The sequence below is a fragment of the Dendrobates tinctorius genome, unplaced genomic scaffold, assembly GCF_039654945.1.
Source record: "Dendrobates tinctorius isolate UK_male_01 unplaced genomic scaffold, ASM3965494v1 ptg000128l, whole genome shotgun sequence".
Classification (NCBI taxonomy): domain Eukaryota; kingdom Metazoa; phylum Chordata; class Amphibia; order Anura; family Dendrobatidae; genus Dendrobates; species Dendrobates tinctorius.
The window spans coordinates 11,199,045-11,223,902 of NW_027361796.1; the positions used below are offsets into that span (position 1 = coordinate 11,199,045).

Here is a 24,858-nt window from a genome sequence, read left to right on the forward strand (position 1 = left end):
CCTGAAAGACTCCTAGAATAAAAAAGCTGGAGTAAAAAAAATAGTATAGGTAAATAGTTTGTGGCACAAATTCGCTATTTATGGCCTTTTGGTGAACTGTTCTATGAACTGTCAGAACCCATGTATGCTTTGCATGTATGAAAACAAGAAACGTTCTGCCCGTTACCTACAAGTTGAAATGTCTCTAATTCTAGAAAACATTCTGTATACACACAATATACATTTTAATCATTTACATTGGTAAACATATTTGTACTTTTTGCTTTGTTTCCTTCCTTTTTTTTCTGTTTAGTTATAAGCATTATGGATGGAGGAATGTTTTAGGATGATCCTACAGGGGACCACTGGCTATTTTACGCATATGTTATTTACTTATCGGCATTATAATTAGTACAAATAGACCATATACAAGGGAACCCCTCCAAAAGAACAACTCATTGATGACACCATCCCTTTACCAAACCAGATTTCCTGTGACGGTGACAAATTTAAAATGGACTTTGTAGCATTCCTGACATGTCTATTCCAATAAATACTTGTATACTCCATAAAATAAGAATTCTACAGCAACTTTTCCCAAAATTCTGCATCATGCCGTTACTTTGTTATTTGTACTAAAATATCATGGCAACTTAGTGTTAGGCATCGTGCATTGCGTTTTTGCCACTTTTTTTGTGCAGATTTGTCACAAAACCTGAAAGGTATTCTGATGCCAGCAAAGTGAATCCTGAAGTGTCATGCCCACGTTGCTTATTTGTGACATTCAGGTTCAAATCATTTCTTTTTTTTCCACCCATTGACTTCAATTAAATCAATCAAAAACGCTACAAAAACGCAGGTATAAAAACTATTGCGTATTTCTAGCGTTTTTCCCATGCATTTTTAGACAACAGTGAATGCTATAGAAATAGATAATAATAACCTATTTGGGCCTCACTGTCAATGTGAGAGTCCAATGCCCCCTGGGTGTCCATGGGGCACATTCATGTGGTAACTATTCTCCTGCATTGTTTTGCATTAAATACATTATGGTTATTAGTTGTAGTTATTTGAGTTTGCACCTTGTTCTGCTCATTTGTTGGCACTGGCTAAGCTCTCCCTTTGTGAGACTCCCATGTTGTCACTCCTTGGAGCATTATTTGCACACACCCTGTTTACTTTCTTTTGCGTTTATATATACATGGTATATCTATTTACTCTATGCATCACACTACCATCCATTATTGAAATGGCATTTATATTCTATGTGTGTATACCTATACGTTTTACATTTACAACTAATATGGTGTTTCTACAGTATATTGTGCACTGGGCCTGTTATTTGCATCAAACACCCTTTTTAGTTATGGAGATGTGTCTACCAGACACCCCCATTGCTAACCCAGTTATCAAAATTAAAAACACACACACAAAAATTATTTAGTTAAAAAAACACTCCCCTCACCTTCCCTGGTTCACCAATTTATTTTAAAAAAAGCCATGCAGGATTCTTTGGACTATGATAGACCTGGCTTTTTATATATATATATATATATATATATATATATATATATATATATATATATATATATATATATATAAATTTATGAACCAGAGAATGTGTGGGGGAGTGTTTTTCAAATAAAGTTTTTTGTTGTGTGTTGTTTTTCTAATTACTGGGGTTGCGGTTAGGGTATCTGAGAGACACCTCTCTATTACAAACACTAATGCTTGATGCCGGCTGTGATTTTGGACAATTCACAGCTGACATCAATCGGAAAGAGCAAAAATGAAGTGCCAGAATTGGTGCATCTCATATGATGCTCCACTTCTGGGGTGGCCGAGATCTGGTATTTTTAGACTGGAAAGGGCTCAATAACAACTGACCTTCCCAGTCTTACATCAGCCCACAAGGCAGTATGCTTTACCTTTGCTGGTTATGGAAAATATCTCTATCTATTATCTATTTCTTTCTATTATCTATCTGTATAAGATTCACTGCTTTCCAAAAATGCTAGAAAAACACAGGTGAAAAACGCATGCATAAACATGATAAAAATGCATGCTTTTGCCAATACTTTTTTCCTGCCAAGAGTTGCAGAAATGGTGCAGAAAGTTTGGCATCCAAATACTCAATGTGGCGTACCAGGTCAATCAGTGTCAGCACTGATCGGACAATGTCACAGTGTGCAGGGACCCCTCACTTCACTCATCTAGTAACACTCAGTTGTCAATTTATATATTTCTAGTAGGAATATCAGAAGAACTGCACCACACAGAGCTATAAAGAAAGATGTTGTAGAATTGTTGAAATGAAGATACAACTATTTACTAATAAAGTCATGTCAGGAAAGATGACGGATTTTCTTTAGGTTCAATAATGCAATATACATGTTGTCGTTGAGAGGACACATCCTTTAGAAGGCAATTTTTAATGCTATTTGGTGTAGTCGTCGTTAAGAAGTTGCAATGTAGCAGAATTAAGAAAACATATCCTGTATATTGTGTCTTTTTCTTACTGAAGGTTTATACTCTATAAGCATGGGGTTCGGAAGACACTTTATCAGCTTTGGACATCTGATCTAAATCATTAGGCGGCACAGATCTATAACGTTTACCACTGAGTAACTAATAGTAGAACAAATACGACAAAGCAGTGTTGTTTTCTTACTTGTAGCATGTGTAAAAAGAGCAATCTTTGCACTTAAATAGCTTCTTTCCCCCATGTTTGTCTCGATAATGACGACGAATGCTCTGGATGTAACCAGAAGAAAAGTCACAAAATTCGCAGTTAAGGACAGCTTCTTCTTTGAGCTCAGGGACTGCATTGGCCACAGGAAGAGGAGTAGGACTATTGTTGCTGTTATTTCTGGCCTGAGCAGCTGACTGGTAATGATTGAGCTGCTGCTGAACATCTGGTGGCTCAAAATATGATGATTCTGGGAATGACAAAACGAAGAAGGTCAAAGATTAACTTACAAAGCTACCAGCGCAAACGCATTAACAATTACCAAACCACAAAAAATATGGCGACGCAGTGAAAAGTCGCTTTATGTAAGTCATATATTACCAGAGCTTCTATGCAACTCATGAATCTTCAGGGCCATAAAGTAAAATGAGAGCCAATAACAAATGGCCATTATTTTGTTACATATGGCAATTATAGCTATTAAGCCTAGTAACTGTTCTTACGTGTACGATAATCGCTTTGTATGAATGGACCTGGATATAAGAAATACTTAGAATTGACTTATAGCCACAGAGGAAGAAAAATACACTTCTGGTAATAATCATAAGATTGATCTGACTGCTCACACGTAGTATATTATCATTTCATGCCTAAGGACAGCAATGTAAGAAACAGTGCCTGTGTTTCAAGTTATAGTGATCTTCGTTCCATACTTATACAAAAGTAATATCCATAGGTATACCAATTATTTGGCACTACATGCAGAAATCGTATGAACATGATTAAATGGGTTTTCTGCGGCCATCAGGATAAAATAAGGAAGCCAAACTTACCATATAAATTTGCCCACCCCGCACCTGCTCTGCCACTCCAACGATCTCCACCGGGCCGGAAGCGATAACTTCATGACTACCTGTGACCTGACCGCTGAAGTCACTGAGGTTTTGCAGTGTTTCATGGCTGGTAGTTGGCATGTCATCATTCCCACTTCCCCAGAGATTAATGGTAAGTATTGCCTCTTTGCTTGATGCCAATCAATGGCTCTAGCAGTCAATTCACCGGAGGTAATGAGCTCATTGCTTAGATAAGCAAAGTGGCAGCGTTGGAGTTGGGGTAGAATTCGGTGGTAAATATAGCTTCTCTTTCAATCATGTTCGCCTCTCATTGTTTTTTTTTTAATTATAAACTCCTTCAATCAGTGCCCTATCTTGACCCAGACTATATTGACAGATCTTTATTTTCTGCAGATATAGATACTTGCCATCTGCTTGAAACTATCCCCAAAGGTCAATTTCTCAATGCCATTTTGGGTATGCAATACGTTAACTAATATACCTAAGAAGTTCTTGTCTAAACCTAGGGTTCCGGTTAAGCCCCCGTTACACACTGCGATATCGCTAGCAATATCGCTGTAAAGTCACCGATTTTGTGACGTTGCAGCGATATTGCTAGAGATATCGCTGCATGTGATATTTACCTCCGACCGGCTCCCCCGCTGGTTATCGCTGATCGTGCGAGAAGGTCCTGGATCATTTCTCGTCGGTCACTTCCTGTGGCGCCGACGAGCGACGCGTGGAGTCGGGCGGGAGGACGCAGGATCGCCGCGTCTGACAGGTAAGTAGCGACCCCCGTCCCCAGCGATGTCGCTGGTGAGATCTGCCTGTTTGGCAGCTCACTAGCGACCACCTAGCGATGCACCAGCGATCCTGACTGCGTCATATCGCTGGTCGGGATCGCTGGTCCATCGCTAGGTGTAACGGTACCCTTAGTCTACAAGTCGGCATGTAATAATGATATTTTATTGATTACTCTCTGGAAAATGGCTCAACCAAGTGAATTTCCAGTTCTTAACTATCAGGTTCTTACATGCCAGCAAACATGTATTGGCTCACTATTTCCTCACCTGAACTTCCTTTACTGCAGTTCTATGCAATCCTCTATTGTAATCATTTAGATCTGACCTTCATAAAAATGCTGTTTGCTTAGGCTGCTTCTAGCGATAATAAAATAGCTTTCACCAGCACATTACAAAGCTTTCTCTCATTTATTGTTATGAAAGATCTAGAATTACCTGTGAGTAAAGTGCTTCCAACACTAAGATGAGTTAATTCTTCTCCATGCAAATGTCTTATTTATACGGCACTATCTAGCCTTCCCACTACATTAAGGACAACTGTATGACTAAAGAGCTGCTCTTGGAGTCCGACATAAGTATACTCAGATAAACATATATACCCTTTGTAGTTCATATACGCCTCATTTACATACATATTTACCTAGTATGAATGAGTTACATAGGGCATTATAGTCCAGAGCTGCATTAACTATTCTGCCAGCATTTACACTGAAATCTCCCAGCATTCCTTGTCCGCACAGACAAAACCAGCAGAAATGTAAATGGGGCTGTGCTCCGTAAAACACATGTAACTGGCAATCAGCACAAAATAAATAATTCAATACAATTATTTATTTTACTCACTTATAAAGCACCATTACTTCCACAGCGCTTTACAGGCATCATCATCATCACTGTCCACAATGGGGCTCACAATCTAGATTCTCTATCAGTATGTCTTTGGGGTGTGGGAGGAACACGGGGAGAACATACAAACTCCTTGCAGATGTTGTCCTTGGTGGGATTCGAACCCAGGCTCCCAGGCTGCAGTGCTAACCACTGAGCCACCATGCTGTCCTACACATACACACATTACTTTTTTATATTTATTGGCTTATAGGTAAATATTAGACATAGGAGAATCGATTTGCAGAACAATAGGCAAGTCAGTAATCTGTGACCACTGGAAGGGAGCCTCTCGCGAATCTCCATACCGCTCGGCATTCCTGGCCCTTCTTTTGATTGCATACTCCCAATACAGAATTATATACAAAGCAGTGTGACACCACTTCATGAGAGTCCTTACCGAGTAGTCTAGATTCCTTTCCAATCCGGGAGCTTTGCTTAGCACGTGGGCCATTAGGAAGCAGACTGCGCACTTTTGGCAATGTAAGTGCTTTTGCATGAACGCTAATTGAATGATCCTTTAACTGGCTGATTGTCATTGTTGTTACTGGGCAAAGCGAGCATTTGTAGCCATGTTCACCTAAAATTAATAAGCAAGAATATTAATTAAGTGTAACTGATATAAATGGGGTTCCCAAGATCTATCTAGAAAGTCGCATCTATATTAGGTTTTGTTACACTTTTTTAAGGGATTCTTTAATTCTGATGGCTTGGGTTCTCATTCCCTTGATGCTTTTCCTGTGAGACAATTTAGCTTTTTGACACTTTATTGCACAGCGTTGCTACGTATCACTTTTATATTCTCTTGCTAGTGCATTATATATTGTCTGCTCATGTGCATTAAACCTTTCTTTTTTACTGTATACTATTTGAGATCACTTTAGGGATATTGTCTGTCATAACTACAGTGGCATGTAAAAGTTTGGGTAGCCCTGGTCAAAATGACTGTTATTGTGAAGAGTTACGCAAGTTAAAGATTAAATGATCTCTAAAGGGCCTAAAGTTAAAGATGACACATTTCCTTTGTGTTTTAATAAAAAAAGCAATATATAGTCATTTTTTACATTTTAAAAATTACAAAAAGAAAAATGTGCCAATACAAAAGTCTCCCTTGGAGATTTGTGTGCTAAGATAACTTTGACCAAGATTTCAGACCTTAATTAGTCTGTTAGGGTTATGGCTTGATCACTATCTTTGTTAGGAAAGGGTCAGGTTATGCAAATTTCCCAGCTTTATAAAAACCCAGCTTCCTCTAACCTTGTGCCAAAAAAAACAGCAGCCATAGGTTCTTCTAAGCAGCTACCAACTCTCTGAAAATGAAAATAGTGAAGGCCCACAAAGCAGAAGGCTATAAGAAAATAGAAAAGCGTTTTCAAGTTGCCCTTTCCTAAGTTCGAAATTTAATAACAAAAAATGACAGTTAGCAGAAACAGTGGAGGTCAAGAAAAGGTCTGGAAGACCAAGCAAAATTTCAGTAAGAGCTGTTCATAGGATTGTTAGGGTGGCAAATCAGAACTCCTGTTCGACTGCAAACGACCTTGAGAAAGATTTAGCAGACTTGAGTTGTGAAACATGGTTCTACTGTTCAGAGACACCTGCACAAAATATGGCTTTCATGGAAGAGTCATCAGAAGAAAACCTCTCCTGATTCCTCACCATATAATTCAGAAGTATACAAAAGAACATCTAAACAAGCATGATGCATTTTGTAAACAACTCCTGTGTACAGATGAGGTTAAAATAGAACTCTTTGGCCACAATGATCAAAGGTAGTATGTGTGGAGAAAAAGGGGCACAGATTTTCAGTAAAGAACATCTCGACAACCATGAAGAATGGGGGTGGATCAATCATGCTTTGGGGTTGTGTTGCAGCCAATGTCACAGGGAACATTTCACAGGTAGAAGGAATAATGGATTAAATGAAATTTCAACAAATTCTTGAAACATAACACCATCTGTAAAAAAGCTGAATTTGAAAAGAGGATGGCTTCTACAAATGGATAATGATCCTAAGCACACATCAAAATCCACAATAGACTACCTCAAAAGGCACAAATTGAAGGTTTCACAGTCCCTGGATCTGAACATCATTGAAAATCTGTGACTAGACCTAAAAATAGCAGTGCATGCAAGACGACTCAGGAATCTCACAGAACTGGAAGAATTTTCCAAGGAAGAATAGATGACAATTCCTCAAACAAGAATTGAAAGACTCTTGGCTGGCTACAAAAAGTGTTTACAAGCTGTGATACTTTCAAAAAGGGATGCTACTAGGTACTAACCATGCACGGTGTCCAAACGTTTGCATTGGCCCATATTCTTTTCTGTAATTTACAAAATGTAAAAGATGAAAAATATATACTTATTTTTTCCTAAAATACAAAGGAAATATGTAATCTTTAACTTTAGGCCTTTTGGAGATCATTTCATCTTCAACTTGCTTAAATGTTCACAATACCATTAATTTTGACCAGGGGTGCCCAAACTTTTTATGCCACTGTATTTCACATATCCTTTATATTTACATGGCTTTATTGGTCATCATGCCTCCTAGTGCCAGTTTTTGGCCTAGGAAACATGTTCTGGCATAATATGTACATTTTAAATGTTTTTATTCGTCTCGTCTAGGATTTTGTGTTAGTGATATAAAATTTCTATTGTTTACATTTATGAAGTGCAACTTTAAACTATTGTTTAAATTTAGGAAGAGGTCTTTCCTCTTTTTTTTTTTAACTGCATGTTTCAGGTGTATTTTGGTTAGCACTCTATTAATATAGAAGTGCCTTCAATATTGCTACTTTTTAGTATTTAATTCCGATTAATTTTTATCTTTCTGCTTATTTTTGGCCATACTGTCATGTTTTATTAGAATGCTTTTCTCACAAATATAATCTTGTTTTTTTATCCAAGTTTGGATCCTAAGCGATAAAATAGTGTACACAATCTAAAGGAGAAATATAAACTAGACGCACATACATTTTCTTTTATTTTGTGATCAAATCCAGCCCTTGATTAAACAAAGGTTTATTAATTCACAAAATACATTTCTCCCGAAAAAAATCCCTTTTCCACCTTTGTAAATGTTTTTTTTTTTTTTGTTTTCAGGTAACTAGCATAAAATTATTGAATAATAAAAAGGTACATTTTGAGAAACTGAGAGCTTTACCTAGACTTTATACAATCACATAATCTATCCATAAGACTGAATTCACATGTATTGAATTATATGCCAGTAAATTCTCTTAATCTAAACATTGTCATGCCATAGGCTTTAGTGTGCTTTAAAAGTATGTGAAAAGTGTGTCAATTTTGCATATGCATCAGGAATAAATTAGGATACGAGTTCTCTAACTTTCAATAAGCCTAGTCAACTGCACTTAATATGTGAGGAATTTTACACCAAATAGAAAAGGAAAGTGGTTATTCAGATTATTGTTTTATTATACCTTGATAACAAGCAGAATTAAACAAAACTATGAATCTCCTTTAAGATTTTGGACATTTTTGGCCACAAATGGAACCATAGTGATAAAATAAACCATGAACACGTAAGGACCTGTTCACACAGCGTTTTATAGTGTCTCCGTTTGAACTCCTTAATGGATGTGCCCCTCATGGAGACTTCTTAGTACTGAATAAGGCAGAGTCCAAAGTCTGAAACTTACGCTCTGTTGTGCTCCTTTGTGGTGATGTCCGTCTTGTAAAACAAAAAGGCCCAAGGTCATACTAGCCTATATTACGTGTCTCTCCATATTTAAAGAAACATGAGTATCCAGTCCATAGTGCTTGTTTTTTGGTGGTATCTGGAGAAAGTGGGAGTAAGGTCGGCAACACTGCTCATGCTTATTAAAGGGACTGCTGTCCAGTTGTATCTATTATAGAAGTGACTTCATCACTGAAGATAAGGGCACTCCAGCGAAAAGGTATTTTTTCAAGGACATCTGTAGGGTTTGACAGCTAGACTTGAAAGTGTATGGGGGGTGGCGCCGCTCCTAGCACTGCCACTTCCATGTATCTACAAGTCTGGTTCTCTCGCATTAAAGATGTCCTTGAAAAAGACCTTTGCCTGGGTCAAATTTACTGCATTCATCTTCTTCAGTGCTGAGGCCACTTCAATAATATATCTCATGTGTAAGGTAGGCTATGCACGTGTCTTATAAGAAATGTTCTCATACATGTTCACAGCCATCTTATCGCTTATTAGTCAAGAAATGAAACAAATACAAAAACAGGGCAGTGCGATTACTCACCACCATGTGCTTTCAAAATGTGCGTTTTCAATCGGCCTTTGTAGGAAGATTTAAAAGGACAATGTTTGCATCTAAATGGTTTGTTATGTCCATGGTGGTCTTGCATATGACGATCAAGGCTAAACAAAAAAAAAAGCGACATTTAAATAAAGAGTTGAGGCTAATTAACACTTTTTTCAAAATGCATAGTTTTACATGCTGACAATTTTGAATTGAACTTTGGTCACAACAGCAATAGAACTAACAAATGAAAAGTTGAATGAGTGTACATTAAAAAAAGTCTGAAATGATAACCACGTTATTTATGTATTGTTTAATTTTAGTCAACATTAAACTATAAATTAATTTTTTTCTTTACGCTGCAAAAATATGAGGATCACAAAAAACAATAGCAATAAATGAGAAGTTTCATTACCCACCAAGTGCTCTAAGTGGTGTAAACGTGTGTGGGACGACATGTAATAGCAACACCACTATTATCATAACACGTTTCTGGGAAAACATCCTGGTAGATTTTACTGGGAACTGAAACCTTGTTACATGGCAAAGCTGTGTTAGGTAGTGTTAAACGAACACTGTCTAGTCACAATAATCTAAAGATCGGAATTCTGATGCATTTAGGACTCATAAGGACCAGGCAATATGACTTATGCATCTCCTGAGGAAGAAGTCGTATTGACTTCGAAACGCGTTGAGAATAGAGAATAAAATACCATCCTTTATCATCTATATGTCTGCATCATCATTACTACAGCAGCGTGGGGAATATCTACTTACGATACTTTTTACTGTACATTTTGTGATACGGTAACTTATGACTTATGCATCTCCTGAGGAAGAAGTCGTATTGACTTCGAAACGCGTTGAGAATAGAGAATAAAATACCATCCTTTATCATCTATATGTCTGCATCATCATTACTACAGCAGCGTGGGGAATATCTACTTACGATACTTTTTACTGTACATTTTGTGATACGGTAACTTATGACTTATGCATCTCCTGAGGAAGAAGTCATATTGACTTCGAAACGCGTTGAGAATAGAGAATAAAATACCATCCTTTATCATCCATATGTCTGCATCGTCATTGCTACAGCAGCGTGGGGAATATCTACTTATGACACTTTCTTACTTTACATTTTGTGATACGGTAACTTATTTTTTATCTGTTTATTTCAAGTCATCTTTACAAGAAAAAAATTCTAAAAATATTTTTGGCAGATGGGGCTATTTTACAGATGCAATAATAGTCATCCATCACACGTCTTTGTTAAATGTACAATGTATGTCTCTGGGTAAACTTTATACATATCCTGTATATATAGAGGAAGCTGTGTAAAAAGAAGGAGCATGAGGTGCAGGAGCAATAAGGCCCCTTAACTGCCACCTTTATTTGTTATAACTAACCAAAGTTAGTTACTATGCCCAGGCAATGCTGGACTCTTCAGCTAGTATATTATATAGTCATTACAAACAAATGATTATGGTTACAGCCAATGAAAACCCGCAAGAAGGCAAGCGCGGAAACGACTGGAGCACACTCAGTTTTAGGTATGAGGAACCGATAAATTCTATCTTTATTATGCCTATCTTATAGGCCCGTTTAGCATTGCAGCACTTTGTTTATAATTATTGCACCATAGCTCCTTATTTCATCTCAAGGCTTACACATTGCAATAGATTCAACTGGATCTTTTGCAGCTTTGCACATTGCACATATAAGCACTGCAGCACTTTCTAGCACTATTTACACATTATGGTGTTGCAGCTTCTTTATTTTATTCTGTGCTGCAGCACTATGCATTAAGTGCTATAACTAAAGGGCCATATATTGGTATTTACCTTAAAATAATACCAGCACCATTGCACTGCATAATTTTACTGCACAACAGCAATATTTTTCAAACTTTAAGCACATTAGCATTTTATTGTGTATAGGTATACATATATATATATATTTTACAACACAAACGTTTATGGTTGTTTTGCAGCACTTTTTTAGTGTTTTCGTGTGTATATTTAGTGATACTTCATGTATTTTTCATTTTTCAATTTTTTTGGTAGATTCTGGTATTTATTATTGATTGTAAGCATGGCATTGTGATATATATTACAACCCTTTTAATACGGTTTTATATACAGAATTATTAGGTGTGCTCCTATTTTCAGCTGTATATGCTATATTTATATTTTTTAACTACAATATTTAATAGATGAATTTTGTCAAATATAATCTAATTATTTTCAGTACTTCAGTCGCTTGTTGCACTTATTTATAGGAGGATTTTATTGCATTTTTTGTGCAGGACTTGTATTTTTATACAATTGGTTTTCTCTCTGATTTAGTATATTATATAGTCATTACAAACAGATTGATCTATTACAAGTGTTTATTTCTGTTAATATTGATGATTATGGCTTACAGCCAATGAAAACCCAAAAGTCATTATCTCAGTAAATTAGAATGCTTTATAACACCAGCTTGAAAAATTATTTTAAAATCTGAAATGTTGTCCTACTGAAATATATGTTCATTAAATGCACTCAATACTTGGTCGGGGCTCCTTTTGCACCAATTACTGCATCAATGCGGCGTGGCATGGAGGCAATCAACCTATGGCACTGCTGAGGTGTTATGGAAGCCCAGGTTGCTTTGATTGCAGCCTTCACCTTGGCAGCATTGTGGGGTCTGGTGTCTCTCATGTTCTTGACAATAGCCCATAGAATCTCTATGGCGTTAAGGTCAGGCGAGTTTGCTGGCCAATAAAACACAGTGATACTGTTGTTTTTAAACCAGGTATTGGTACTTTTGGCAGTGTAGACAGGTGCCAAGTCCTGCAGGAGAATGAAATTTCCATCTCCAAAAAGCTTTTCGGCAAAGGGAAGCATGAAGTGCTCTAAAATTTCCTGGTAGACGGCTGCGCTGACTTTGGTCTTGATAAAATACTGTGGACCTAACACCAGCACATGACATGGCTCCCCAAAACATCACTGATTGTGGAAACTTCACATTAGACCTCAAGCAGGTTGGATTGTGTGCCTCTCCACTCTTCCTCCAGACTCTGGGACCTTGATTTCCAAATGAAATGAAAAAATTACTTTAATCTGAAAACAACACCTTGGACCACTGAGCAACAGTCGAGTTCTTTTTCTCCTTGGCCCAGGTAAGACACTTCTGGCGTTGTCTATTGGTCATGAGTGGCTTGACACAAGGAATGCGACACTTGTAGCCCATGTCCTGGATACGTCTGTGTGTGGTGGCTCTTGAAGCAATGACTCCAGCAGCAGTCCACTCCTTGTGAATCTCCCCCACATTTTTGAATGGCCTTTTCTTAATCCTTTCAAGGCTGCGGTTATCCCGGCTGGTTGTGCACCTTTTTCTACCACACTTTTTCCTTCCACTCAACTTTCCATTAATATGCTTGGATACAGCACTCTGTGAACAGATAGCTTCTTTAGCAATGGCCTTCTGTGGCTTACCCTCCTTGTGGAATGTGTCAATAACTGCCTTGCCGACATCTGTCAAATCAGCAGTCTTCCCCATGATTGTGGAGACTAATGAAACAGACTAAGGGACCTTTTGAAATGCTTAGGAAGCCCTTGCATGTGTTTATTGTTAATTCTTCTAATTTACTGAGATAAAGACTTTAGGGTTTTCATTGGCTTTAAGCCATAATCATCAACATTAACAGAAATAAACACTTGAAATAGATATAGATCACTCTGTTTATAATGGCTCTATATAGTATATAAGATTCACTTTTTGTACTGAAGAACTGAAATAAATTAACTTGTTGATGATATTCTAATTTTGTGAGAAGCACCTGTATGTAGAACGTTACAATATGAAGAAAGTTATGGCAACTGGTGCACACAAAGACTTCTTGCTGCCCTCGCTTGTATACAAGAGATGGAGTTTGCTGCATTAATTATCCGATGACCCGCTGCTGTACTGGTCAACCTGGACATCTATATTAGCCAGCTGGTCCCCTCTGATATATTGTAGCAGCTAAGGGGTTAAACGACTGTAGACAGACATTACTGTTCTCTCATCAGTGACTGATGCCGTTGTAGGCTTTGTTACTTTGTACACATAATCCTGCGATCTTACTACTTCTGGCTAACTGAAAATGCATCAGAGGAAGATCCCTCTACAGCCGTAATAAAAACACTATACAGTGGTCATAGAGTCTCGTAGGGTATCAGACCTGAAGATATAAAGCGAATCATGCACACTTGAATCACATTATTGAATACTAAATCTCTCCGACCCTGAGATACTGAGATCTTGAATTTGAAAATCCATGCCGGAATGGATGTGTATCTCATCTCCCGAGATCTTGGTGCTAAGATTTCCATCTGTGCATGCCCCAGCAGCCATTTTTCTGGAGTCCACCGCACAGTAAACCATGTAAGTGCGGGGGCTCTGGGCTTTCACAAAATGCCCCCGGCACCACCGAACACCCGCAGCGGCGCACATTGGAACACCCTCTCATCCCAGCCTGCAGCCTGCTGCAATGCTATAATCCGGCGCGTCTTATAATCCGCAAAATACAGTATATCTGAGTTTTCCAAAAACATACTTTGCCAAGTTCAAGGACAGATCTGTTTTGCAAAAATTGTGTTTCTCTTGCTATTTCTAAGCTCACCATAGCTATAAAAATACACACGTGATCAAGATTGTTGGTAACCCTCGTTTCATGACAGAAAAACTCACTGCTCACAGAAATAACTTGAATCTGACAAAAGTAATAATAAATAAAAAACAGGGATTTTTGTGTACTCACCGTAATATCATTTTCTCCTAGCTACTCATTGGGGGACACAACAGGCCAAAAAGGGTGGGTGCTGTGTCCCCCAATGAGTGGCTCAGAGAAAAGGATTTTACGGTGAGTACACAAAAATCTCTGGTTCTCCTTTGCCACGTTGGGGGACACATGACCGTGAGATGTCCAAAAGTAGTCCCTGGGTGGGAAATAATGTTAGGGACGGCGGAACGCAACAAATATAAATAATAGGAGGTGCGTTCGCCACCCGGGGTCCACCGTGCGGTAGGTGACTAGACCGCTGCTGGACAATGGCAGATGCACCAGAAGAAGAAATAGTGCGCACGGGTTAATGTCACCCGAACGCTAGGAGCGGCTCTGTTCAGACACAGAGTCGCTGGGCATACATAAATGTAACGCCGCTATCCCTGTTAACGTCACAGGAGCCGGCGTGTGGCGTCGCAGCCGTGAACACCAATAGCTGCTGTTAATGCAGCGTAGCGGTAACTATAGCCGCAAGCGTCAGCGCCGCGAACCAGGCACCGACGGACGCTACTGTAGGCGTGGAAAGCACAGTGGCGTGTAGCTTGCCACAATCTGGAGCTGACTAACCCAACACACAGTCACCATTCGTAATATCCAAGGGAAGGGGTTTCATAATAAGTCAGACACCAGTCCATGCATCCATCACCATACACACACAGCATAAAATGCTACACTAGCGCATGGCCGATCCGCCGTGCGGGCTTTTTATAGCCATGCGCTTCCGGGACCTTCCAGTATCCTGGAAAGGACCAATCAGATCTGACACAGGACCTGAACATGTGACCCCTGCTCTCCAGTGAGAGGTCACCTTGCGGGCATGCCCAGTAGAACGGCATGAGGACTTAGCCTCTGGAGCGGTTCCCTGCAGAGCAGGTTGCGCTACCATTGCTGCACCAGAGGTGGCAGCAACACCCAGGCTGTCAGAGCGAGTCTGAGCAGTACGCCTGGCTCACCGTGATTGCTGAGGAACACCCGGAGCGGTCGGAGGAGAATGGGAGACCGCCGGATGTCTGGCTCTGGATTCCTGCTGTGCAGAGTCAGGAATCCGATGCCTAACATTACCCCCCTCCCCTCTGCGCTTCACTGCGCTCAAAAGCTGTGATCAGGAGCGGTGCGTGAATGTTTTCTACCGGCTCCCAGGTTCGAGCCTCGGGCCCATGACCCTTCCAATCCACTAAATAAAATTTTTTGCCACGGACAAACCTGCGCCCTACGATGGCATTAACCTCAAACTCGTCAGATGATAAGTCTGACGACCCGGCCGATGACTCAGAAAACCGGGCCATGTGAACTGGTTTGAGGAGGGACACATGAAACACGTCCGAAATGGCTAAATGTGGAGGAAGAGCCAGGCGGTAGACCACCGAGCTAATTCGCTCAAGGACCTTGAATGGTACAATATATCGCGGCGCGAACTTAGGGGACTCGACCCGTAGTTTGATGTTTCGGGTGGAGAGCCACACCATGTTGCCAGGGGAGAAGCTTGGAGCGGGTCGCCGATACGTGTCGGCGGACGCCCTCATCCTTTCCTTAGAAGCACGGATAGCATCCTGAGTGCGATCCCAAATGTCCCGGGCCTCCACTGCCCAGTCTGCCACCCTGGAGTCAGTGGAGGACACTGGCATCGGAACAGGAACGCGTGGATGTTGACCGTAGTTTAGGAGGAAGGGCGTCTGACCAGTGGAATCAGCCACCGCATTGTTTAGGGCAAATTCAGCCCAAGGTAGCAAAGATGCCCAGTCATCCTGCCTGGCAGAGACAAAATGCCGCAGGTAGGTAACCAAGCCGTTCGTCTCGGGATGGTAGGCGGAGGACAGATTTAGCTCGATGCTGAGTAAGCTGCAGAGCTCCCTCCAGAACCGAGACGCAAACTGGGGACCTCGGTCACTCACGATTTTGTCCGGCATGCCATGTAGACGGAACACGTGCTTTATGAACAAAGTGGCAAGACCACAGGCGGAAGGCAGCCGTGCGAGTGGCACCAGATGCACCATTTTGGAAAAATGGTCGGTGACCACCCTGATGACCGTACTGCCACCAGACTTGGGCAGGCCAACTATGAAATCCATGCCAACCATCTCCCACGGTCTATCCGCCACTGGCAGGGGATATAACAGCCCCGCCGGCCTCTGTCTAGAGGGTCTTGTTGTGAGTTCATTTTTCCCTTCACCATTGAGGTCTGATGAACTCCCTCCTCTGGTAAAGGAAGGTAGTGAGGCTGATTACTAAACACCTGGGCAGCTAGATGATGACTGGGTGGCTGGAATTGAGGACTGGATATAAGGCAGCCAACGCCCTTCTGACTTGCTGGTGATCCTGCTGGATTCTTGGAGACCAGTCTGATTCCTGCGTCTCAAAGCTAAGTTTTTCTGCTCTGCTTTGTACTCTTCAGTTTTGTTTTTGTTTTGCCTTGTTTTTTGGGAGTTCTGCCATCCCTGGCCGGGGGTGAGCTGAATTCCATTTTTGTCTCTGATCTGTTGTTCTTTTGCTCTGTCTTCAGAATATACCTGAGTGCTGATATAGTCTTTTGAAGCCAAGCGACTTCAGGGCCTGTTTTTCCTATCAGTCGGTTGGCTCATTTTGGATAGGGTGTTTGCGGATGGCAGACAGTAGCTTTCCTATCCTGTCCTATTTAGTTAGCTTGGGCTCCATCATTTGCTCAAACTATCTTTCTATCTGTGTTAGTGTTTTCATCTTGTTTCACCGTCATTATATGTTGGGGGCTGCCTATTGCTTTGGGGTCTGCTCTGGGGCAGTTTAGTTTTTCCCCTTTCTGTCTTTAGGCTATGTAGTTCTCCGGCTGTGATCGAGGGGTCTAGGGCACCGTAGGAACCCCCACGGCTACTGCTAGTTGTTGTGGATAGGTTCAGGGGTCTGCAATCCGATAGCTGCCAACCTCTCTGGTTTTTATGGACTTAGCTAGTATTTTGCTTTTTCCTCCTTCGGTGACTCATCATAACAGAATCACCAGCCATACCGCAGATCCTAGGGTACTCAATAGCAGGAGAGAAATGTAAAGGAAAAAAAAAAAAAAAAAAAGTGTGTCAGAATTTTTTTTTTTTCGGCATATTTTTTCCTCTATATCTCTGAGGCTGTAGGGGGAATTTTTCTCTCAATGGAGATGAAGCAATTGTCTGATCGTGTGGAGCAGCTCGCTGCTGAAGTGCGGGGAATTTCCGCCTATCTTGCTCATTCACATGCTGCTGAACCAAAGATTCCTACTCCTGATGTGTTTTTTGGGGGATCGGTCTAAATTCTTGAATTTCAAGAATAATTGTAAATTATTTTTTGCCTTGAAGCCTAACTCGTCGGGGAACTCTGCGCAGCAGGTTAAGATTGTCATCTCTTTGCTGCGCGGCGATCCTCAGGATTGGGCGTTTTCTTTGAAACCTGATGATCCTATTCTGAATAATGTGAACGCGTTTTTTCAAGCCTTGGGGTTGTTGTATGATGAACCTAATGCTATTGGTCAGGTTGAAAAGACCCTGTTGGCATTAAGCCAGGGTCGGGATTCGGCAGAGTTGTACTGTCAAAAATTCCGAAAGTGGGCGGTCCTTACTACCTGGAATGATGGTGCCTTGGCAGCCCTCTTTCGGAAGGGTTCGTCAGAAACTGTAAAAGATACTATGGTGGGATTTCCTGTTCCCTCTGGTCTTGACGATTCTATGTCATTAGCCATTCAGGTGGATCGGCGTTTACGTGAACGCAAAACTACACGAGAGATGTTGCCACCTGTTGTCTAGGGCGCAACGTCAGGAGTTCAGAAGGCGTAATAAGCTGTGTTTTTTTGTGGAGATGCCTCGCATATTATTTCTGTCTGCCCTAAACGAGAGAAACGTTGTGCACACACGTTTTCTGTGGGTGGTGTTCAACCTAAGTTTCTTCTGGCAATTACTCTGATCTGCTCCCTGTCCACATTTTCCGCCAAGGCTTTTGTGGATTCGGGAGCAGCTCTGAACCTGATGGACTTGGATTTTGCTAAACGTTGTGGATTTCCTATGAAACCTCTGTGGACGCCTATCCCTTTGAGGGGTATTGATGCTACTCCTTTGGCGAAGAATAAACCTCAGTTTTGGACCCAGGTGGTAATGCGGGTCGCCCCAGACCATCAAGAAAATTGCATAATTTGCATGATACCATTGTTCTGGGGTTTCCCTGGTTGCAAATCCATAATCCAGTTCTGGATTGGAAATCTTTGTCTGTGGTGAGTTGGGGTTGTCGGTGTGCCCTTAGTGATGCTCCTGTTTTCTCCACCTCTCCCCAGTCGCATGATGTTCCTGACTATTTGGCTGACTTTTATGATGTATTTAGTGAGAATGAGTCTGCGTCTTTTCCTCCTCATAGGAGTTATGACTGTGCAATTGAGCTGAACCCGGGGTGTAAATTCCCCAAGGGTCGGCTTTTCAATTTATCTGTACCCGAGCATGAGGCTATGCGATCCTATATTAAGGAGTCATTGGAGAAGGGTCATATTAGACCTTCCTCTTCACCCTTAGGTGCTGGGTTTTTTTTCGTGGCTAAAAAGGATGGTTCATTAAGGCCTTGTATTGACTATCGTGCCCTCAACAAAATTACTGTTAAATATCAGTATCCGTTACCCCTGATTTCTGATCTATTCTCCAGAGTTAAAGGTGCTTGCTGGTTTACCAAGCTTGACCTCAGGGGGGCGTATAATCTTATTCGCATTAAGCATGGGGATGAATGGAAGACGGCGTTTAATACTCGAGGGACATTTTGAGTACCTGGTGATGCCTTTTGGGCTCACTAATGCCCCTTCTGTCTTCCAGTGCTTCATGAACGATATATTCCGAGACTTTGTGGATAAATATTTGATTATCTATCTGGATGATATTTTGATCTTCTCCAAGAATTGGGACTCTCATGTGGAACATGTTCGGACTGTGTTCCGGATTTTGAGGGAGAATTCCCTGTATGTCAAGGGATCGAAATGCCTTTTTGGGGTACAGAGGATTTCATTTTTGGGATTTATTTTGTCTCCGTCAACTATTGAAATGGACACGGCCAAGGTACAGGCCATATATGATTGGGTTCAGCCCACTTCTTTGAAGGCCCTCTAGAAGTTTTTGGGTTTTGCTAATTTTTATCGGAAATTTATAGCTAATTTTTCTGGCATTGCCAAGCCATTGACGGATTTGACTAGGAAGGGTGCTGATGTGCTGAATTGGTCTCCGGAGGCTGTTTCTTCCTTTCAGGAGCTGAAGCGAAGATTCACTTCTGCTCCGGTTTTGCGGCAACCTGATGTCTCACTCCCATTTCAGGTGGAGGTGGACGCTTCTGAGATTGGTGCAGGAGCGGTGTTGTCCCAAAAAGATCCTGTGACATCTAAAATGAATCCTTGTGCTTTCTTTTCCCGAAAGTTCTCCCCATCCGAACGTAACTATGATGTGGGGAATCAGGAACTGTTGGCCATGAAATGGGCATTTGAGGAGTGGAGACATTGGTTGGAGGGAGCCAAACACCAAGTCGTGGTCCTTACTGACCACAAGAATTTGATTTACCTGGAGTCGGCCAAGCGCTTGAATCCTAGACAGGCTAGGTGGGCCTTGTTTTTCACACGTTTTGATTTTGTGGTCTCTTTTCTTCCGGGCACTAAGAATGTCAAGGCAGACGCCCTCTCTAGGAGTTTCCTTGCTGATTCTCCTGTTGTGACTAAGCCTGCTACCATCTTAGGCGAGAGGGTAGTTCTTTCTGCCATCTCGCCCGATTTGAGACGTGCTCTGGAAGAGTTTCAGGAGGACAAACCTGAGCGTTGTCCCAGTGGAAAGTTGTATGTTCCTGACCAGTGGAGGAAGAGAGTGATGTCTGAAGTTCATTGCTCTGCATTGGCTGGTCATCCAGGTATTTCTGGTACTAGAGATCTGGTGAGTAGGTCTTTTTGGTGGCCCGCCTTGTCTCATGATGTCAGGAATTTTGTGCAGTCCTGTGGGACTTGCTCCCGGTCTAAACCTTGTTCTCGCTCTAGTGGCTTGTTGATGCCTTTGCCGGTGCCCAGGAGGCCATGGACCCATATTTCAATGGATTTTATCTCTGATATGCCTGTCTCTCAGAGAATGACTGTTATTTGGGTGATTTGTGATAGATTCTCTAAGATGGTCCATCTTGTACCACTCCCTAAGTTGCCATCTTCCTCTGAGTTGGTGCCCTTGTTTTTGCAACAGGTGGTTCGCTTGCACAGGATTCCTGAGAACATTGTATCTGACAGAGGAGTTCAGTTTGTGTCTAGATTTTGGAGGACTTTCTGTTCCAAGCTGGGAATTCAGTTGTCCTTCTCTGCGTTTCACCCTCAGACCAATGGGGAGACGGAGAGAACAAACCAGACTTTGGAGTCGTATTTGAGATGTTTTATTTCTGCCGATCAGGATGATTGGGTTTCATTTTTGCCCTTGGCCGAATTTGCTTTAAATAATAGAGCTAGTTCTGCCACTTTGATGTCACCGTTTTTTTGTAACTTTGGGTTTCATCCTCGATTTTCTTCAGGGCAGGTGGAGCCTTCTGCATGCCCAGGTGTTGACACTGTGGTGGAGAGAATGCACCAGATATGGGACCAAGTAGTGGATAAGTTGTCTCTCTCCCAGGAAAAGGCCCAGCGGTTTTCCAACCGGCGTGGGACCGTTGGTCCCCAGTTTAAGGTGGGTGATATGGTTTGGTTGTCATCAAAGAATATCGCTATGAAGGTGGCTTCTCCTAAGTTTAAGCCTAGATTTATTGGACCTTACAAGATTTTGGAGATTATTAATCCGGTCTCTTTTCGGTTGGCTCTTCCTGTCACATTTAAAATTCATAATGTGTTTCATAAGTCCTTGTTGAAGAGGTTTGTTGAACCAGTAGTTCCTGTGGTGGCACCTCCTGACCCTATATTGGTTGAAGGTAACATGGAATATGAGGTAGAGAAGATACTGGATTCCCGTCTGGCTAGACGGAGACTCCAGTTTTTGGTTAAGTGGAAGGGTTATGGTCAGTGTGAGGAACTGAAATACTTTCCCAGCACAGATGACTAGTTACCTCAATTTATGTTGTATTTACATGCAATGACCTTATCTGGTGGGGGAATATGTGCCTTTCTTTCTCTCGGCAGGGGGGCCACTTGGGTTCACACCACTCCAGACTGGCCGGAGACTTCACTGGCTGTGAATTCAATGTACATTGGTTAGGGGGGTTGGGAGTAGAGTTGAGAGACTTGATGGGGGAGTGCAGTTGTGTCTGGGGATCTGAAGCGAAAGGAGCAGAGTTAAGGCAGCTCCTGGATGAATGGACTATCGAACTTGAAACTAAGTTTTCTCGGGCTTCGGTCGTGAGATCTATATTCCCCTAGGAATTATCCCATGGACTATTTTTACTGACTTGTTGCTGATCCCGTGGACTGATGGCATTACATTGGGGTCATCTACCTGGACTTACTGAAATGCTTGTATGGATACAAATAAAACTTGTTGCATCGTTAACCTGCCTAGGTGATTACTAACACCCACAACTCTAGATCTTCACAGTCAGGAGGATAAATCCTGGGTCTCTGCCTCTGATATTCATACTGAAAGATTGGTTCGTGCCTTTCATCGGGCTCACCCGGATCGCCCTGGTGGCATGGATGAGGGTTCGGTGACCCCTCCTCAAGGAGGAGGTACTGTTGTGAGTTCATTTTTCCCTTCACCATTGAGGTCTGATGAACTCCCTCCTCTGGTGAAGGAAGGTAGTGAGGCTGATTACTAAACACCTGGGCAGCTAGATGATGACTGGGTGGATAGAATTGAGGACTGGATATAAGGCAGCCGACGCCCTTCTGCCTTGCTGGTGATCCTGCTGGATTCTTGGAGACCAGTCTGATTCCTGCGTCTCAAAGCTAAGTTTTTCTGCTCTGCTTTGTACTCTTCAGTTTTGTTTTTGTTTTGCCTTGTTTTTTTGGGAGTTCTGCCATCCCCGGCCGGGGGTGAGCTGAATTCCATTTTTGTCTCTGATCTGTTGATCTTTTGCTCTGTCTTCAGAATATACCTGAGTGCTGATATAGTCTTTTGAAGCCTAGCGACTTCAGGGCCTGTTTTTCCTATCAGTCGGTTGGCTCATTTTGGATAGGGTGTTTGCGGATGGCAGACAGCAGCTTTCCTATCCTGTCCTATTTAGTTAGCTTGGGCTCCATCATTTGCTCAAACTATCTTTCTATCTGTGTTAGTGTTTTCATCTTGCTTCACTGTCATTATATTTTGGGGGCTGCCTATTGCTTTGGGGTCTGCTCTGGGGCAGTTTAGTTTTTCCCCTTTCTGTCTTTAGGCTATGTAGTTCTCCGGCTGTGATCGAGGGGTCTAGGGCACCGTAGGAACCCCCCACGGCTACTGCTAGTTGTTGTGGATAGGTTCAGGGGTCTGCAATCCGATAGCTGCCAACCTCTCTGGTTTTTCTGGACTTAGAAGGTATTTTGTTTTTTCCTCCTTTGGTGACTCATCATAACAGGGTCTGTTCCGAGCACACGAAATGCATGCCTGCATGTATTCCTTAACGTCTCGAGCCATATGTGGCCACCAATATGACCTTGCCAGGAGTTCGGTGGTCCGTTTATTGCCAAAATGACCACCTACCCTGGAGGCGTGTGCCCAGGCGAGGACCTCCGGCCGTAGCTGAGGAGGAACCAAGGTCTTGCCCGGTGGCACTGACTCGAGTGAAACTGGAGCCACGGTTGTAAAACTCTCCGATGGGAGAATAAGCCGAGGCTCAGCCTCTCCCTCTTCCGCCGAAACCACTGAGCGTGAAAGAGCATCCGCACGGACGTTCTTCTCTCCGGAGAGATAATGCAGGGTGAAGCGGAAGCGGGAAAAGAAAAGCGACCACCTAGCCTGACGGGAGTTCAGGCGCTGTGCCGTTTGCAAATAGACCAGATTCTTATGGTCCGTGTATACCTGGAAGGGAAACCGAGCCCCCTCCAGGAGATGTCTCCACTCAGGAAAGGCCAACTTCATGGCCAGCAGCTCCCTGTCACCGATGGAGTAATTCTTCTCCGCCGGTGAGAAGGTCTTTGAGAAAAAGAACCAAGGATACTTCCGACCTTGAGCATCCTTCTGGAAGAGGACTGCTCCTGCACTGAGGGAAGAGGCATCTACCTCCAGAATAAATGGCTTGTTCACATTGGGACGATGTAAGATGGGAGCGCCAGCAAAGTGGGATTTGATAGACAAGAAGGCCTTGGAGACCTGTTCTGACCAAGCATTAGGGTTAGCTCCTTTCTTGGTGAGAGCAACCAAAGGAGCCACCAATGTGGAGAAGTGCGGTATAAACTGGCGGTAATAATTTACGAACCCTAAGAAGCGCTGCACAGCTTTGAGTGAATGGGGTTCTTGCCAGTCCATCACCGCTTGAAGTTTGGCCGGATCCATAGCCAATCCCTGGGCCGAGATGATAGAGCCCAGGAAAGGCAAGGACTCCTGCTCAAACTGGCACTTCTCCAGCTTGGCATATAGAGAGTTCGCCCGTAAACGGTCGAAGACCCTGCATACGTCTCTCCGGTGAGTAGTCAAATCTGGCGAGAAGATGAGTATATCATCCAGATAGACCACCACCGAAGTAGACAGCATATCGCGGAAGACGTCATTGACGAAGTCTTGGAAGACATCTGGGGCATTACACAGGCCAAAGGGCATGACCAGATATTCATAGTGGCCATCCCTGGTGTTAAAGGCTGTCTTCCACTGGTCTCCCTCGCGAATGTGGATCAGGTTGTATGCCCCCCGTAGATCTAGTTTTGTAAAGATCCGGGCCCCTCGCAACCTGTCAAACAGTTCAGAGATCAACGGAAGAGGGTACTTGTTCTTCACTGTTATGGCATTGAGACCTCTGTAATCAATGCAGGGACGTAACTCTCCGCTCTTTTTCTGAACGAAAAAGAACCCTGCACCAGCCGGCGACACCGACTTCCTGATGAAACCTCTAGCCAGGTTCTCCCGGATGTATTGTGACATAGTTTCTGTCTCAGGGAGTGATAATGGGTACACACAGCCTCTAGGAGGTTCTGTGCCTGGCATGAGATCTATCGGGCAATCATATGGGCGGTGTGGTGGAAGCGTCTCCGCAGATTTTTTGGAGAAGACGTCCGCATACTGATGGTAGGGTTTAGGAAGTGCGGAGAGATCCGCAGGCACTTCAGTGGAAGCCACCTGAAGACTGCCCTTCAGACACTTTCCCTCACAACTTTTGCTCCAGGCCAGTATTCTCCCTGATGCCCACTCAATATGAGGAGAGTGGCAACGGAGCCAGGGAAGACCAAGTAGCACCTGGTCAATACCGTCTGGCAAAAATGAGCAGGGATAAGATCTCTCGATGAGACGGAGAGATAGAAAGCCCGAGTGGGACTGTCTGATGGGTCACCTGGGTAGGCAAATGCGCCCCATTAACCACCATGATGGTCAGTGGTTGAGACAGCAACACCTGAGGGATAGCGTGTTTCTCGGCCAAGGTTGAGGACATAAAATTCCCTTTGGCCCCGGAATCCACGATAACCTCCGCCTCCCAGGTGAGGGGCCCACTGTCTAAGGTACCCCGGAATACCGGTTTGGGTGAGAAGGGTTTCATGCTGGACTGACCACCTCCTATGACCACAGGACGT

General features: G+C 42.6%; 1 protein-coding gene across 2 annotated transcripts in view; it reads right to left on the bottom strand.

Annotated features, from left to right (window-relative positions):
* ZNF462 (zinc finger protein 462) overlaps positions 1-24,858 on the bottom strand; it is a 134,237-nt gene that overhangs the window by 27,983 nt on the left and 81,396 nt on the right. Inside the window, exons 6-9 of one of the 2 annotated variants that reach the window (XM_073542657.1) lie at positions 9,440-9,558; positions 7,472-7,513; positions 5,590-5,769; positions 2,651-2,918 (exon numbers count right to left, since the gene is read on the bottom strand). In XM_073542657.1, coding sequence (XP_073398758.1) covers positions 2,651-2,918; positions 5,590-5,769; positions 7,472-7,513; positions 9,440-9,558 — 609 coding nt within the window. The remainder of the gene's footprint in view (positions 1-2,650; positions 2,919-5,589; positions 5,770-7,471; positions 7,514-9,439; positions 9,559-24,858) is intronic. The other variant, XM_073542658.1, reaches the window with a different exon arrangement.